This window comes from Anoplopoma fimbria, chromosome 24, assembly GCF_027596085.1.
Source record: "Anoplopoma fimbria isolate UVic2021 breed Golden Eagle Sablefish chromosome 24, Afim_UVic_2022, whole genome shotgun sequence".
Lineage (NCBI taxonomy): Eukaryota > Metazoa > Chordata > Actinopteri > Perciformes > Anoplopomatidae > Anoplopoma > Anoplopoma fimbria.
The window spans coordinates 13054676-13071058 of NC_072472.1; the positions used below are offsets into that span (position 1 = coordinate 13054676).

The window sequence follows — 16383 nt, forward strand, 5'->3', positions numbered from 1 at the left end:
AATATCCATGTTTCTCGGATGAAGACTGAGCAAATTACAACATCTACCTTTAAAGCATTAAAAGGTACAACATTTAGAAGTATTGGTGGAATAATCACTTGTATACAGTACCAGTCAAAAGTTTGGACACACCTTCTCATTCAATGGTTTTTCTTTATTTTTCTACATTTTAGATTAATATTGAAGACATCCAAACTATGAATGAACACATATGGAATTATGTGGTAAACAAACAAATGCTCAACAAACCAGAATATGTTTTATATTTTAGATTCTTCAAAGTAGTTGAATGAGAAGGTGTGTCCAAACTTTTCACTGGTACTGTATGTTGTGATGTTTCTCAGATTTAAACCATTACATGACATGTGCACCGTTTCCATAAGGAGGCACTTTTAATTGAAGATAATTATCTTAAAATCATTAACTTATTCAGTTACAAGAACTCTGTGTTTCCCGCCTGGAAAGAAAATCACATTTGTAGATTGTTGTACAGGATACTGTTAAATTACAAGGATTAATAGACTTCATGCTTTAAATCATAATTTATTAAGAATGAATTACAGTGAAGAGTAAAAAAGCTCAGTAATACGGCAGGCTTACTCATCTAATCAGTAATAGGACTGACTGTGTGTTCTTGTAGTACAACATTACTCCAATAGATGGTGGTATACTTACACTTTTGGTTCCATGTCTGGGTGTCTGGTTTGGTGTCTAGAAAGCATGGTCCAGTAGGCAAGACAAACTGTGCAGGTGTATTATTCTCCTTCCTTCTAGGAATCCATACAAGGAGTGAACAAAGCAGAGCACACCTGTGTATGCAATTAAATCTGACGCAGTAACACCACAAACTGCAGCCTTATAAAACAACACAGAGTTTAATCAACACCTCTCTGACACTCAAAAACAAACAAACATGTGCTTCACAATAGAAGAACAGTAGTTATTTCAGGGATATTCTATTGGATTTCATTATAATGTCAACTGGTTTTTTTTTGTTGTTGTTCTGCCCCTGTAGGAAAACATATTATATAATCATATTAAGTCAGATTAACCTGAGGTGAAGACAAGTACAGGAAAAAAAATATGTCTCAAACTGTTGCCCCTCCCTGCAGGTGTCCTCATCTGAGTGATAAACACCATGTTAATGAGGCCAGTGAACACCTCAATGAGCGAGGAGCGGAATGGCTCTTTGTTTGCCTCTAGTCAATGGAATAAATATTATTGGCAGCACTCCAAGTTCAGCAACAACCAATAACACAATGAAAAAATGACCACAGGTGATGGAGAGCCTTGTGTGAATTGCACCATTTCGCATTTGTATGACCATCTACTGCTACAATGTGCACACTGCTATGCCAGTGTCATTAATTCAGGTCTTTAAGATTGACCGTTTCTATCCTTTACGCACAATATTCCGACAATACAATTACAATGTTTACGACCAGAAACCAGGTGGAAATAAGTATAAGTATAATAAATATCTAAATAGTTGTAGTGGCAGTGCTGTTGTCTCTCTTTTTTCTTTTTTTATCCGCCTGTAAATATACTCTTTGTTCATATAGCTGTGTACAGTGTGGTCGCGGTACCGGGTCGGGTCGTTCCCCTTGTTCTGATTGGATGAAATTCACCCCGGCTACCACTACCATACGAGGGGCTGTGTGTGTGTGTGTGTGTGTGTGTGTGTGTGTGTGTGTGTGTGTGTGTGTGTGTGTGTGTGTGTGTGTGTGTGTGTGTGTGTGTGTGTGTGTGTGTGTGTGTGTGTGTGTGTGTGTGTGTGTGTGTGTGTGTGTGTGTGTGTGTGTGTTGTTTCTATCACCCTCACACTAAGAAACGCCCACCCATACGACCGGTAAAGTCAGTTCAAACTGTAAAAACACGCTGCTTTGCGCTCAGACTATTCTGGAGACGTCCATGTGTGGAGCAGGGACGCTGAGTAAAGAGCCCATACCTCTGACTGAGCTAAAGACTTTTCTTTTTCTTTCTTTTTTTATAAAACACCCCCCCCCTCTCAAGTATGAAGACAGGTTGCGTCAGTTTACAACTTTCCATGATTGAATGTGACATTTCTTCAATCTAAGCTGATGCCCTAATCAAGACTTTGTGTCGGAATCTGCTGAGTGCGCTCAGTGCGGATGCTTTTGGTCGAACAGGTGGCGCAAGCTCCGGTACCCTTAATTTGTTATTAGGGGCAAGACGCAGGCACGTTAAGCATTTAATACCCCCCCACCCTTTAAGGTGGGAGAGAGGGACGAGCTGCGTATTCATCCACTCCCTCGTTGTAACGGGGCACCGGACAAGGGGAGCTGTGATGCCCGTTGCAGACAGCAACATGGTAGTAGACAACAGCCACGGGTTATATGAGGGGAGAAGCCCGAATAGAGCCGGGAATGACAGCGTCCTCCCGGCCTCTCTGAGCAGTCCGGCGGCGGACATCCTCAAGAACTTTTACCACACCAAACGGGTCGGGAACTACCTGATCGGGAGGAAGCTGGGAGAAGGGTCGTTCGCCAAAGTTAGAGAAGGTCTCCATGCGTTGACTGGGGAAAAGGTAAGACTGAGTAGAACACAGTGTTTGGTTCAGTTGTGTGTAATATATTTTGTATTGTGTTATATATTTTTCTTTTTCCTTTGCTTTATTTAAATGCCACCCAAAATTAAAGTTAATTTAGTCCTTGTGATTTCCCAAAAATAATTTGAAAAAAAACAACATTCTCTTTCTTTTAGAGAATTATCTTGAGTTTGGTCTGACTGCAAAGCCTATATGTTTGAACATTTCCTCTCATGAGTGCAGCATTTGGTAATGGTTAAATGGTTTCAAAATGAATTTCACTCTGTTGTTCAGTCACTGAGCCAAACCTCTTCACCTGTTAGGATTGACAGTTTAGCCATACATTTCTGATTTTTGCATTGTATCTTCCCAGTTCCCAATCAGTGCTTATGGCTTTCTCAGAGAAAGTGATGAGCTCTGTCTGCAATGGGAGGGTTCTGTAAATGAGCTCATGCGGCACCACCAGCTGTTGAACTCAGCCATATGCACAGCATGGCTTGTTTTCTGGCCAGTGACAATATTGACTTTTGTGTGTGAAAGAGAGAGAGAGACACACAGATAGCGGCCTGTCTCTCCTGTCTCTCCTGTCTCTCCCCTCTCTCCTGTCTCTCCTGTCTCTCTCCCCTCACATGTGCTGGATAACTGGGTGTCTTTCTGAACCTCTTCTTTGTCTGCTGCTGCTGCTGCTGGTGATCTCACCACTGTGGGCGCGCAAGCTCTTGATAGGGACAGAGAGGGAAATTGTTCGGCCTATGACAGAGCAGAGCTGCTACTTGCATATGAAATCATGTCGTTGATAAATGGGCCTCAGCCTCATTATGATTCTGCCCGCACAGCCTTTTGATATGGGCTACCATTGGCCACTGGTTGCCTTTGTCTTTCCAGGCTGTTTTTGAGGGGCAGGCCAGGACATTTACATATTGAAAAACACAAGTACCCCCCCCCCTTTTTCCTTAAGTGTCCCTACACATAGACCCATGTCCGTTTGTAAATTTGCACAATAGCATAAATAAAGCAAATTAAATATTAGCTTATCCTGTAGCCCCCCCCTCCGATTCTGTTTTTTGTGAGGAGAAAAGAAAAACGCTCCTCTCCTCTTCCCTTCCCTCACGCTCTTTGTTGAGGATGATGCAAACGCTGGCAATCACACAACCAAGCACTGCACATGCTCTCCCTCTCTTTACACTCTCTCTCTCTCTCTCTCTCTCTCTCTCTCTCTCTCTCATTCAGTGGCCAAAAGGCTCTGGGAGGGAGCGAAGGGCAGTGAGTTTATTCAAGCAAAAAGGTAGTGGGGGGGGGGAGGAAAAATAAAGTACAGGAGGACCCCCTGATCCTTTTTTAGCATCACTGGAAAGTCAGTTTGGAAGGGATGATAGAATGTGTGTGTGTGTGTGTGTGTGTGTGTGTGTGTGTGTGTGTGTGTGTGTGTGTGTGTGTGTGTGTGTGTTTGTGTGTGTTTTCAGGCAGGGGGTATGAAAGTGAGGAGAGGTGAGAGGTGGTGCTGTCATGGTCAGGGGGCCGTGGAGGTCACATGCATGTGTTTTTGATGTCTGTAACCCACTTTCCCCTCCATGCTCCCCCACTTCCCCCCTTTTTCTGTCTGATGGGCGCCTGATAAACAACTGAATCCCCCAGAAGCCCCCTGGCGGGGCACACCCCTCCCCCTCTATATCCCCAACCCCCTCCCCTCTCTTCATATAGAGTAGCCTACTGTAAATACAGTGCCCCACCCCCCATACATACCCTACACCCCTTCTCTTATCCACGCCGCCTGGCATAAACACGGGCCATCTATAACTGTATTGTGACAGCTCAACACACACACACACACACACACACACACACACACACACACACACACACACACACACACACACACACACACACACACACACACACACACTATGCAGACAGGTTTAATGAGCAGCTGTAAAAAAGGTTTTAGAGGTGAATTAATTATCAGAGATGAAAGGACGAAAGTATAAAATAAAGACAAGCTGAAGGACAGAAGAAAGAGAAGACACACACACACACACACACACACACACACACACACACACACACACACACACACACACACACACACACACACACACACACACCACACACACACAGCCACTTTGGCCCTCACCATTTCATTAATGGATATGGTGATTAGTTTTGCCGGTCATGCCTTTCCATGTCTGTGGGCTCTCCTTGAGATGATTTGCTGTATATGATAGCCATGCTCTTGAACTCCGTCTAGACGGGATACAAGGAGAAACGGGCAAAGGATAAAATAGAGTTGATGGGTACGTTATTGAATGTAATTAGCTCAAGAGGGAGGTGTTTGTCATAAAGGACATGTTCTGTGGCTTTTATGAGGAGACTGCAAGTTTGTTCTCAAATGACACAACAAGGGCGGAGAAACATAGAAAGAAGATGCTGGCGGTTTTTTACAGAACATTAGTGAATCTGTTTTCCTCAGTCTGTTGAATCTGCATCAGAAAAAGAGCCCTACTTTAATCTTCCTCAGCCTCCTCACGACATTTGTCACAGCTTCTCGTGTGTTTAGCTGCCACTAAACTCTGTTGCAAATGGGGGAATATCAGCTGTCCATTTGGCCTTGGCGCCTCCTCAGCAGAACATTTGCTTTTCCCCCTAGTTTATGATGGTTCAGTAACCCCTCCAACTCACACACACACACAAACACACATACCTCCCCCCTGCAGCCTCAGGGCCCTATAGCGCCTGGGTTGCCCCACATTGGGAGCAGCTGTTTGGGTGAGGTCAGTGTCGAGTTGTACACCCTGCGAAGGAGACTGAGTAGCTCGTCACCTGTTACACTACAACTCTCTGAAAACCTCTCTCGAAGACCCGGCGGTGCACTATAGCACTCTTGGGTATAATTCACGATATCATAAGGAGCACGAGCCAAACTTTAGCTGCCAAGTCGGTGCTTTGTCTAAAATTAGATCCTCACCTCTTATCATATCTCTCTCTCTCTCTCTCCTGCTTCAATTTCTCCAGGTGGCCGTGAAGGTAATCGACAAGCGGAAGGCCAAGAAGGACTCGTATGTGACGAAGAACCTGCGTAGGGAGGGCCACATCCAGCAGATGATCCGCCACCCTAACATCACGCAGCTTCTGGACATCCTGGAGACAGACAACAGCTACTACCTGGTGATGGAGCTGTGTCCCGGCGGCAACCTCATGAACTGTATCTACGACAAGAAACGCCTGGAAGAGCGGGAGACTCAGAAATACATCCGGCAGTTGGTGCTGGCCGTTGAGCACCTGCACAGGGCAGGAGTGGTGCACAGGTAAAAATAAAAAAATGAAATAACAATACACACACACACACACACACACACACACACACACACACACACACACACACACACACACACACACACACACACACACACACACACACACACACACACACACACACACACACACACACACTGCCCTCCAATGTTAGTAGTAGAATTTGTGCCGTTTATGAGTAAAAGCTGAATTTAGACATGATCCTCTTTCTTAAAGTGTGGGGGTAAGTCTGTATTGTGCACATTACTGTTAATCCACAAATAACCATATTTTCCATGCTTTAAGAGGTTTCCAAGAGAGCTGCTAAGAACTTCTGAAAAGATAAAGACGGTTAAAGAGAAAACGATTTATACAACAACTGGATTTCAATGCACTGTGTACAAACATTTCTCCTACAGATATTGTTAAATCTTATAATAAAATGTTTGATTTGATTTAGGGGGCGAAAAAATACAAAATAACTGCTTCTAAATCAAATCTTAGATATAAATCTCACCAAGCCCTTCCCCGGGAATATTCAATTATTTGTCGCTCAGAGCCTGGGAACTAAATTTCTATCATGGTGAGATGGCCTATGTAGATAACTGTATAACAGGATTTCTAAGACTGAGGAGGGATCTGGAGGCACACAATAGACCCTGAAAATCACCCAGTGTGACCCACATTGGGAGGGGCATGTTTGTATGTCTCTGTGTGTGTTGGGGCCTTGGGGGGGGGTTGACCTCACCCGCTTGCATTGTGTCACTTTGATAAGTAATCTAATGTAAACACTGACACTCTTTGTCTTACAGGGATCTGAAGATAGAAAACCTCCTGTTGGATGAGCAGAACAACATAAAGCTCATAGGTAACTAAGGAGCTCTTGCATTTACAGTTTCTAACTCACTTCTGTTTATTTTTCTTGTTCTGTGAAATGCTGCTTCTTTTAATTTCCTGTGAATAAACGTGTTGAAATTCCATAAATTAAATGATATACAAAATGTCCAACTTTCAAAAACTTGAATGATAATTAAGAAATAAATAACAAAAGAAGGCCTTTGTTGCCAGTTACTTTACAGTGATAAAAAGATTTTCTCAGTTGGAGTGGGACAGGCAGAGTGTCACAATGTCCCACATGTGGTGAAGAGCGAAGAGCAATTAAATATCCTGTTAAACCTTTTACAAGCTCTCACCATAGTGCTAATCTGCTATTCTGTTTGTGTGTGTAACGCTGTGATGGGGCGACCGGTTTAATGAGTGAGCTGAAAGGACAGTAATAAACCCAGAAAAAACACTCACCCCACCTCTCTGTCTCCTTCAGATTTTGGCCTCAGTAACTGCGCTGGCATCTTGGGATACTCGGACCCATTCAGCACCCAGTGTGGAAGTCCTGCCTACGCCGCCCCAGAGCTGCTCTCCAGGAAGAAGTACGGGCCGAAGGTGGATGTCTGGTCCATGTGAGTGCACACTCTTTTTTTTTTTTTTTTTTTTAAATTGTTATCGGTTGTTGCCAAATATTTATTTATTTTAATACATTTGATTATTACACCCGGGGCTAAAGTGTGCATTTTGATTTTCCAGTGGTGTGAACATGTATGCCATGTTGACCGGGAATCTGCCGTTCACTGTGGAGCCCTTCAGTCTCCGAGCCCTGCACCAGAAGATGGTGGACAAGGAGATGAACCCTCTACCTCCCTCGCTCTCCTCAGGTAAACACTTTAGCGCACTTAAAACCTGTATGATAAATTCTAGAACAGGCGTTCCTCTATGGTGGAGAAAAAGAGGAATCTATCAACTCCTCTAGCCTATAGACGGATAGACCACTCTCATATCTCTGTCATCACTGACATAAAACTGACATGAGTGTGGTGTCTAAATATTTATGGTGTGTAATTAAGAAAAGTTCAGGTTGCGACTGCACGTAAGAAAAAGAATGTTGCTATTCCTGTGTCTGTGAAGAGACGCAGTAAAAGATATTGCGTGTCTTCAAAATCCTCAAAATGTAAAAAGTCAAAATGCTTTATTGAAACATGTTGTACTGATAAGATTTTCCTCAGAATATTTGTCAGAAATCCTGAGAAGGCAGAGCAGTTATTATTAGGATTAAATTTGGACGTCATTTTACACGGGAATACGGTTGTGTTTACGCTTCTCTGGAAGTTGTGGTTCTCATTCCGCAGTCGCTTTGTACCTCTCACATACCAAACAATGGCTTAACCCAGTTATGTAAATAACTACAAACTAAGCTAATGACAGATGTGTCATCTCATCTGTCTTATGTTGTAATGGAATGAAAGCCCGTTGAGAAGGATCAAGGCCAAAGTTTTTTGTCAGCGGGTTTGTGCATTGACAGGACAAAAGGATTGTGAAACTTGCATACCTCCTCCAACTAGAGCGGAAAGTGGTTTCTGAAGAAAAATATGAAATGTAAAAACATGTTTTGGTAAGCTATCCTCTCTAAGCACCGAGTTGAGCGTAGCCGGTCGTTTAATGTTTTTTTATATTCTCTCTCTCTCTTTCTCAGCTGCCATCTGTCTTCTGAAGAAGCTTCTCGAGCCAGATCCCAACAAGCGTCCCAATATCCATCAGGTGATGGCCGACTCCTGGCTACAGCTGGCCAACAAGAACACAGGGGCACCATACCTCAACAGGTACACTCACACACATTTTAAAGTTTGTATTTTCCTGTCGTCATTTATTTTTGGTCGATTTGTTTTCTGAATCTTTTTTTAATTTATTTTTTTAAATCATAGAGATCATTTTTTTTTCTTACAATTTTTAAAGCATCATAAAGCCTTAACTCTCTCGCTCTGCGTTCCCTTTCTGTGTCCAGGATTCACATTGAGGAAATAAACCACACGGTGTTGCTGCATATGACGGAGAAGATGACCTACAAGCACAGCGAGGTGCTGAGCGCCGTCCTCACCAACCGCGCCTGCCACACTCTGGCCGTCTACTTCCTCCTCAACAAGAAAATGAAGAGACTCTCTAAAGAGTACAGGGTAAGGGCAATTTTACAAAACACAATGTACCCAAAAGTGTTCCTCCATGACACCTGAATTCAGTTTTTGTTACAAGAGGAGCAAGAATTATAAGGTGTCAAATCTGGTTGCACAACAGGTTTGTCTAATGCTAATTTGTTTATGGCTTTAACGTGCTGTCTGGCCTGTCTGTTTAGGAGATGCAGTTCCAAGAAAAAAAGAAAGGAGAAAAGCAGAAAAGCGAATACTTCCAGACGCAGTGGAGGAAGCACGTGGACAAGCTCACCATTCCTCCCAAGCAGACGCCTGTCTACCTGGCTGTTGCCAAAGGGCCCAGCAAGGAGAAGAAACACAGAACAGGTGAGGGATCATATGGTGCAGATTTGTAAAAAAAAAAGGATAATAACATAAAGTATGTTTGTTTAAAAAACAGTATCACTTCATTTATTCCATCTACTTTATTTACCTTTATCCTTACAGGGTAGGTTGACTGAGCATGCATGTTCTTCACACATATTTAGTAACCCATCCATCCATCCACTCCTCCTTCCATCCATCCATCCATCCATCCGTTGTTTGTCTGTCCATCCGTCCAACCACCCATCCATCCATCTATCCATCTGAGAGGAAACATCCTAGATAAGTTGCCAGTTAATAGTAGTGAGAACACACAAACACTATTAAAATGTTATCTACCTGTTGGCAGTCCGATGAAATGAGAAAGTACAGAAGTAATTTTATCATTTGGAATAAAACTGAATTTAATCTTACAAAAACAGCAGGATTATCAAATCAAATTCTTTAAACTAGGGAGTGGTAGGTTGTCGGAGTCTGTCAAATCAAACTCCTTGATGAAATTATTACAACTGACAGCAGATAACTGGGGCCCAATGTGGGGCTTAATCTCCATTCCTTCTTTTTATTTGCCTCTTAAGTGGTAAAGAGAAAGCCCTAAGGCTGTTTCAGTTCTAGCAAGTCAGGAAAGGCAGGTCTCCACAAGGTTTAAATCTATACAGAATGTTCTCAGACCTGCCTGTTACATGTTCTCAGGTGATTGTCATGTCCTCATTGACCTTACATTTAGAATATATATACGCAGGGCACCGAACCAAAAATATTCAAGAGAAGCTGCAGTTCTTAACCGTTCACTCCGTTGTACCTGCAGTGATTTGAACAAGAACAAATATTTCAGCTTGACAGTATTTCATAAACGTAACAATGCCTCTCGTCTCTCCAGGTCTTTTGCGTGCCATTACTGGTGGCCATCGTAACTCACCTCTGGCACCACCCGGCACCGTCGCCTCTTCTTCCATGGAATATCTAGAGATCCAGCCTCTCTTTAACAACACCCCTCAGCAACGGAGGCGCTTGGCGACCCTCCCTCAAGTCAATACGAGCCCAGAACACAACATACCTGCCCCGCCGGCACCGTCACCGATCGGCATGCATTCATTCGGCTCCCTCTCCAAGGCCGAGCAAATTGAAGACACCCCCACCTCACCCTGGTACAAGCTGACCAACGGTACTCTGTCCCCTCCCCGCCACGTCTCTGCTTTCCAGCCCGACTCCTCTTACTTGAAGAAGGCCACGATACCCAGTCCTCCTGTGCTCATTGTCAACCCACAGCCCAAGAAGAGCACCTCGTCAGATTGGGGCGGCTCCTCCGACACCAGCGGCAGCCCCCCCAGCACGATAGGAAGCCCCCCAGGCAGTTCGGCTTTCAGCCCTCCGAAGTCCGCCTTCAGCCCCCTCAACCCGACCTCAGCATTCAGTCCTCCTTCCAGCAGCGGCAGCAGCGACCCCGACAGCCCGACGCACCGCAGCAAGTTCCCGTCCATGGGAATCGGACAGATCCTAAAGAAGAAGGTCCAGCTGCAGCCGTTCTCCTTCCGGCCTGAGCAGGTCGTTGAGGAAGTGGTTTCCCCCCCGCCCTACCCCATGCAAACTCTCCTCTGCGCTTCAGGTGCACTCAAGACCCTCTGCTGAGAGATACACGACAAAAAAAAAAAAAAAAAAAAAAAAAGGAAAGAAGGAAAGACTGAACTCAAGGCCCCACTCGACATTTTGTTAAAGTTGAAGAGGTCTTCCAGAGCGGCCTTTTGAAGTGTCCCTTTATTGCGACTAAGCCACTTTTTTTTTTTTTTTTTTTTTTTAGACAGACCTGAACATTTAAAAAAAAAAGAAAAGAAGAAAACAAAAAGAGGTTTGAGTAAGAGCATACGATATTGTACCTCTAGCCACCGCCCTCGTTATGTAATAAGAGGTGGTGACGCTGAGAAGATGAGATTTGAAACGGATCCCTGAGCAATGACTAAACCTCGCTGTGGCCTAGAAACAGAGTGGACATGGGACATCATGTAATACACGCGCGCATACATACACACAAAACACTGTATTATAGACTGAGTTAAGAGGTATTCTCTTTTATGTAATATTGCTGTAACTGGTTACTAATTGAGCCGCAGACTGATTCACACCAGCTAACAGATCCCAACTCTTACCCTAACCCTGATTACATGTATAAATGTTTTGTCTCTGTGAAAAACACTCTGTAAGATACCCACTGACTTCCAGCCAGCTGGCACTGTATCAATGCTGACTAGATGAAGTAGCTCACTGCACTATCCTTAAAAACCAAAACCTGTAGTAACAACGGTGTTTAACATCTTTTACCTCACTGCATTATTCATACGTAGCAGTCGATTGTGACGATGCGTGTGTGGATTTAGCCACAGCGTTGCAGTGTCTGAGTGTTAGTGCCATCCGATTTAAAACACAGCAGAATAAGTAGGTACCACAAGAAGAGTCACACTCTCACTTTTTTATAGCGTTCTCATAAACCATCACTGATAATAATTCACAGCTATAACTTTTTATATACAAGTGTTACATCACGACCCACAGGGAAACTGTCAAAGTCTTACCTTTGACTTCCTCAAAGCCTGTTCATAGTCAGTTTTTGAAGAAAAAAAAAGATTAATAAAAAAAATAGAGCATCAAAAGCCTTATGAAACTTATGAACCTCGCAAAAGGCAAGGTGGGAGGATCACGTAACATCTCTGAAAATAATTCACTTCCTTTTGTCTTAATGCTGTAGTCTGTGCAATAGTCTTAAGTGTTACCTGCAACGACAAGTATTTGCCAAGAGCTCTCTGAGAGCGATGTGAAAATTGTGCTTGTAAATAAGAGCCTGACTCCTGTTTTTCTGTCACTTATGCCGTTCTGCACGGAGGGATTGTAAAATGTTTGTCGAACCGACATATTCATGTCTTAGTCGCTCCTTAAAACCATTTGATAAAGAAGGTTTCCATGGGAACGTGAGGCTTCTCACTGTTAACATACTGTAGAATATCTTCCTGTCCAAATGAAAAAGTTGCATGCAATATTTCACGAGTCGAACTGTACTGTCAACATTTTGAATTACGTCTTTATACCTTTTTTCTGGTTGATACTGAGATTGATACAGACTCGAGATGTGTGTGGGGAGGTCTTTTGTAAGATTTTTTAATGGATGGTTTTGTTTAAGTGTCAAGAGATTTCTATGCTGTATAAAGTATTTTAAATATTTATACTGAATCCATTATGTGTCCGTCTGGTCTTTGAAATGCACCTGCTTACTGTCTGGCTTCAATTTCATGTGCTCTTACTAGCTGAAAAAAATATATATAATTAATACATTTAAATTACTATAACCAAGTAAGTAATTCTACAAAAATCCAACATTCTTCTTTATTTATGTACAATTTAAAAAGGAGCCTCATGCACATAATTGATTCTTGAAGCTCTCGGCACGTTGAACACTTGGCTACGGGAGGATCTGCGTTGCTTTACAACCGCAATGTGCCACTTGTCTCACATACCAGATACAATTCCCACAGTTCCCACATGACACCTGTGGTGGGTAAAAAAAAAAAGAAGAAAAACACACCCTTGGAACAGCTGAAGGATCCTTAGGACTAAAACAGACACACACACACATTACGACCCCTCCCTCTTCACTCACTCCCACACTGTAGACATTAATCTACTCAGCTGTGGCCCCCCATCATAAACCTCTTTGGGTGACACCGGCCTGACGAGACAAAGAAAGGGGATCATCGAAGCTCTGAGACAAACACACAACACGCATGGGCCGACACAAACAGGGCTGTCCGATTAAAGCGTGGTGGCTAAGCTGATAAAAGCCAAGGGGGCATGGGTGGCTCAAAAATGCATTAGAGCCGGAGCCTTTTGTTTATCAGAAACAGGCAGACAGTTAGTCAAAATCCCCGGGCGGTCCGCACAGACAAACCATGAGTACATGGCTTAACCACGGCAAGGAGCGAAAGGATAGTGTACACCACAGGGCAACAACAGGTCATACCTGTAGAGTTCAGTGCTGCTCTGGTGACACCTGTAGTAGGTGTGTACACACATACACACACGCAATACTAACTGCTGACTGAATGGAGCGCTCCCAGAAAGTCACCTCTTGTAAATAGTCTTTCTATAGATAATTATGTTTTAAGACACATATATGTGGAGGGAGGGATACTGATTAGGAATACTAGACTTAGTAATTATTTTACTGCCATGGAGCAGAAAATGTGTCATAAACAATATTCAAAATCAATAGTTTGAGTTTACTATGCAAAAATGCAAAGCAATATTTTCATCTAATGTATTTGGGTTTTTGACAAAAGAATAAATAAAATAATAATTTAAGTTAAGCCTCTGTGTAAAATAGTAATGAAAATGTAACAATAATAATAATATTTATAATAATAAATGATAATAATATTTATAATAATAATTATAATATTTATAATAATAAAAATTATAGAAAAGAGAAGAGTCAGAAAAAGTTAGTTGCAGCATTACGCTGTCCTTTCAAATATTCTGATTGCAGAGGCAAGTTGTTTATCAAATGTAATCACTGGAAGCCTTAATGGAAGAAATCCAAATTGCCGAAATAGAGACAAAAACACTTTTCTTCCTTGACACACAGATTATTGCTACGTTAATCTGTATGTAAACAGGTCAAGTTACAATGACGAGTCTATGATAAACAAACACCCCTCTCCACCGTCACAGCAGGGGTGGGGCAATAAGTTGATGTTATTCCTCATAAACATATTAGGGGAATTTTATGTCCTAGAAAACAATAGAAAGCAGTTTGTACATCAGATTTCTCCAGGAATTAGTCCAGAAATATTTGGGGACCACTGGAGGAAAATGCATGATCTATGATTTTCCTGTGCCTACAAAAAAATATGTATATATATTAGTATTCAAAGTCTTATGGTGTGATATTCCTTTGTCAAGCTATACATCTTGACAATCTTTGGGTTGGGCCAGAAACAACAAGAGCAGACATATGCCACCGCCTGGAGGAATGTAGGCTACTTGCTTTGAGAGCAAATTAAAAAGTCGATCTCTTGATTTTATTCCAGAATTGATAATCTGAGTTGTGGCACTGAAAACACGTTCATCAGACACTGTTTTTTAAACATCTTTTACCAAACAAAAATCATGTTTTAATAATCAAATCACTTTTAATGAGGCCAAACTGAACCACTTACTGTACAGCAAGACTTTATTTCTGACAATCTGTTCAGGCTTAGATCCTGATGACACTAATCCTGTTTTCAGCCCACTCCTCATCACACTCACACACACACACACACGCACACGCACACACCAGGGTGTCACTGGCAACAGGACGAGCCTTTGTGTCTGAGGAAAACAGACGATTAACCTGCTGCATAGTGCTGAACACCAGGAACGTGTCTCCCCAACACACACACGCACACGCGCACACACACACACACACACACACACACACACACACGGACAACCTGAGCCTCTTGGTTTAACCTCAGACCAGACCTGCCTCCCTCAGCAGTTCTCACACATGCAGAGGACGAGGAGAGAGTGAGAGACTTCCTGTCAGACGCAGGAGTACACAAAGACGTGCGGGGGAAATAAACAAGCAGATGTTTCTAATGAAGCAGGAGGCTTTGAGCACTCAGAGGGGATTTGGGTTACTCCATCCGTCAGACCATTCTCTGACTGGCCGTCTCTCCTGTTTTGATCACAGACACAGATGAAGGTGATTAATCAAACGAGAAGGCTGTGGCTTATCAGAGACTTTACGCTTTCGCCCTTGAGGTGCTGTCAGTAAGACCAAACTGGACTAAGTTTCCCAACTGCTCTTGACACCAAGATCATCCTACGCCCACTGATTCCTGAGATTAAATTTGGAAATGCAACCTCCCAATTGAAAGGGCTTTACTAATTGACCTGCCGTCTAGTCTGTGCCACACAAAGACAAAGATGAGACCAGACTGTCTTAATGACTTTAGATCTTAAGAGAAGATTTCAGTGAGGCATATGTCAAGCAAACCAACCATTAGAAGAAAAGCAGTGGCGATCAACCAAGTGAAAAGTTCATTTGGGTTCTCTACCCCACAGATTATTTAAAAAGAAAACATTAAATCAAGTTTTTTTTAAACGTAATATTTTCAAACTTAATTAGGGAGGATTTAACATTTGTACTTCATGTAATATATTAAATAATTTTGTTAGTATTTACATAAAGGTGCCATGTAAATATGATTATATAAGCAAAAACATAATATTTGAAATAACCAGTATTAAAGTTTCACATGCACTGCACAGATAAAACACAGCTATAGTGAGACTGCTGCGGAACTCAAAAGACCTGGGGTTTGGGATATGAAGAGTTAAACCTGGAATTGGTCATAAACCAGCAATGAGCAACTTGTGGGGTGTGGTTCTTTTGTCAGGGGAAAACCAAATACGATGGCAGGGCAGAAAATTGCAATTAAATGAAAGAATAAAGCAATGATTAAAATTGTCGTTATTGAAATGGTTGTTTTCCCATCTTTTTATTGAAAATACCCCAAACACATACACCTTAAGATGTACCTAGTGCTGAAAAAAAAATAAAAAATCTTTCCTCTTTTCTCACTTTATAACAGCACCAATCAAATGGAACTGAATTTAAGTCTCTTAAACCCCTAAAACAGAAACATTTTCCCTCCAACAAAGTAATCCTTTTCATTTCATGGAATGAAAACAAACATATTTTGTATGTTGGCACACAGGTGGCACTCCTTGAGATATTTTTCCTCTCAAAAACAAGATCAGAAATTCAATCAAAGAGCAGAGCTCAGCCAATAGGATCTCAGTGTCTGTGGCAACAGCAGCATCAGTTCGCGCAGCCATTGGTCTCACGTTTCACACAGGGATGGCTGTAATTGGCCGATTGTGTGCCGAGGCTTCATTGCCTCCATGGCAACATTGCTTCCTTATTGCTTGGGGAAGGTGAAAAGGAGGGAAAGAGGGGAGGCGACTTTCACTCAGACACTACCTCTGCATTATTCATCCTTTGTCCCCGAGTGCATGTAGAATGTGTGTGTAGGTGCACAGTCTGATGCATGTGTGTGTTTCTACGCTGGTCTTCGTTTGGGTGGTAATGATTGGTCGGGACTTAAGGGGTGAACGGGGTGAAATCCGTGCAATAATTTCACTGAGCGGTGCAATGCATCCAGCAACACCATG

The 16383-nt window shown here is 42.6% G+C and overlaps 1 protein-coding gene across 1 annotated transcript; it reads left to right on the plus strand.

The window, feature by feature from the left end:
- Positions 1–2118: 2118 nt before the first annotated feature.
- On the plus strand, positions 2119–10807 carry hunk (hormonally up-regulated Neu-associated kinase). Its single transcript, XM_054626443.1, has 9 exons — positions 2119–2548; positions 5558–5850; positions 6649–6704; positions 7158–7293; positions 7418–7545; positions 8361–8487; positions 8670–8838; positions 9015–9177; positions 10055–10807. Exons 1-9 carry the CDS (start codon positions 2309–2311, stop codon positions 10801–10803), a joined length of 2061 nt encoding a protein of 686 aa, XP_054482418.1. The 5' UTR covers positions 2119–2308; the 3' UTR covers positions 10804–10807.
- The last annotated feature ends 5576 nt before the right edge of the window (positions 10808–16383 follow it).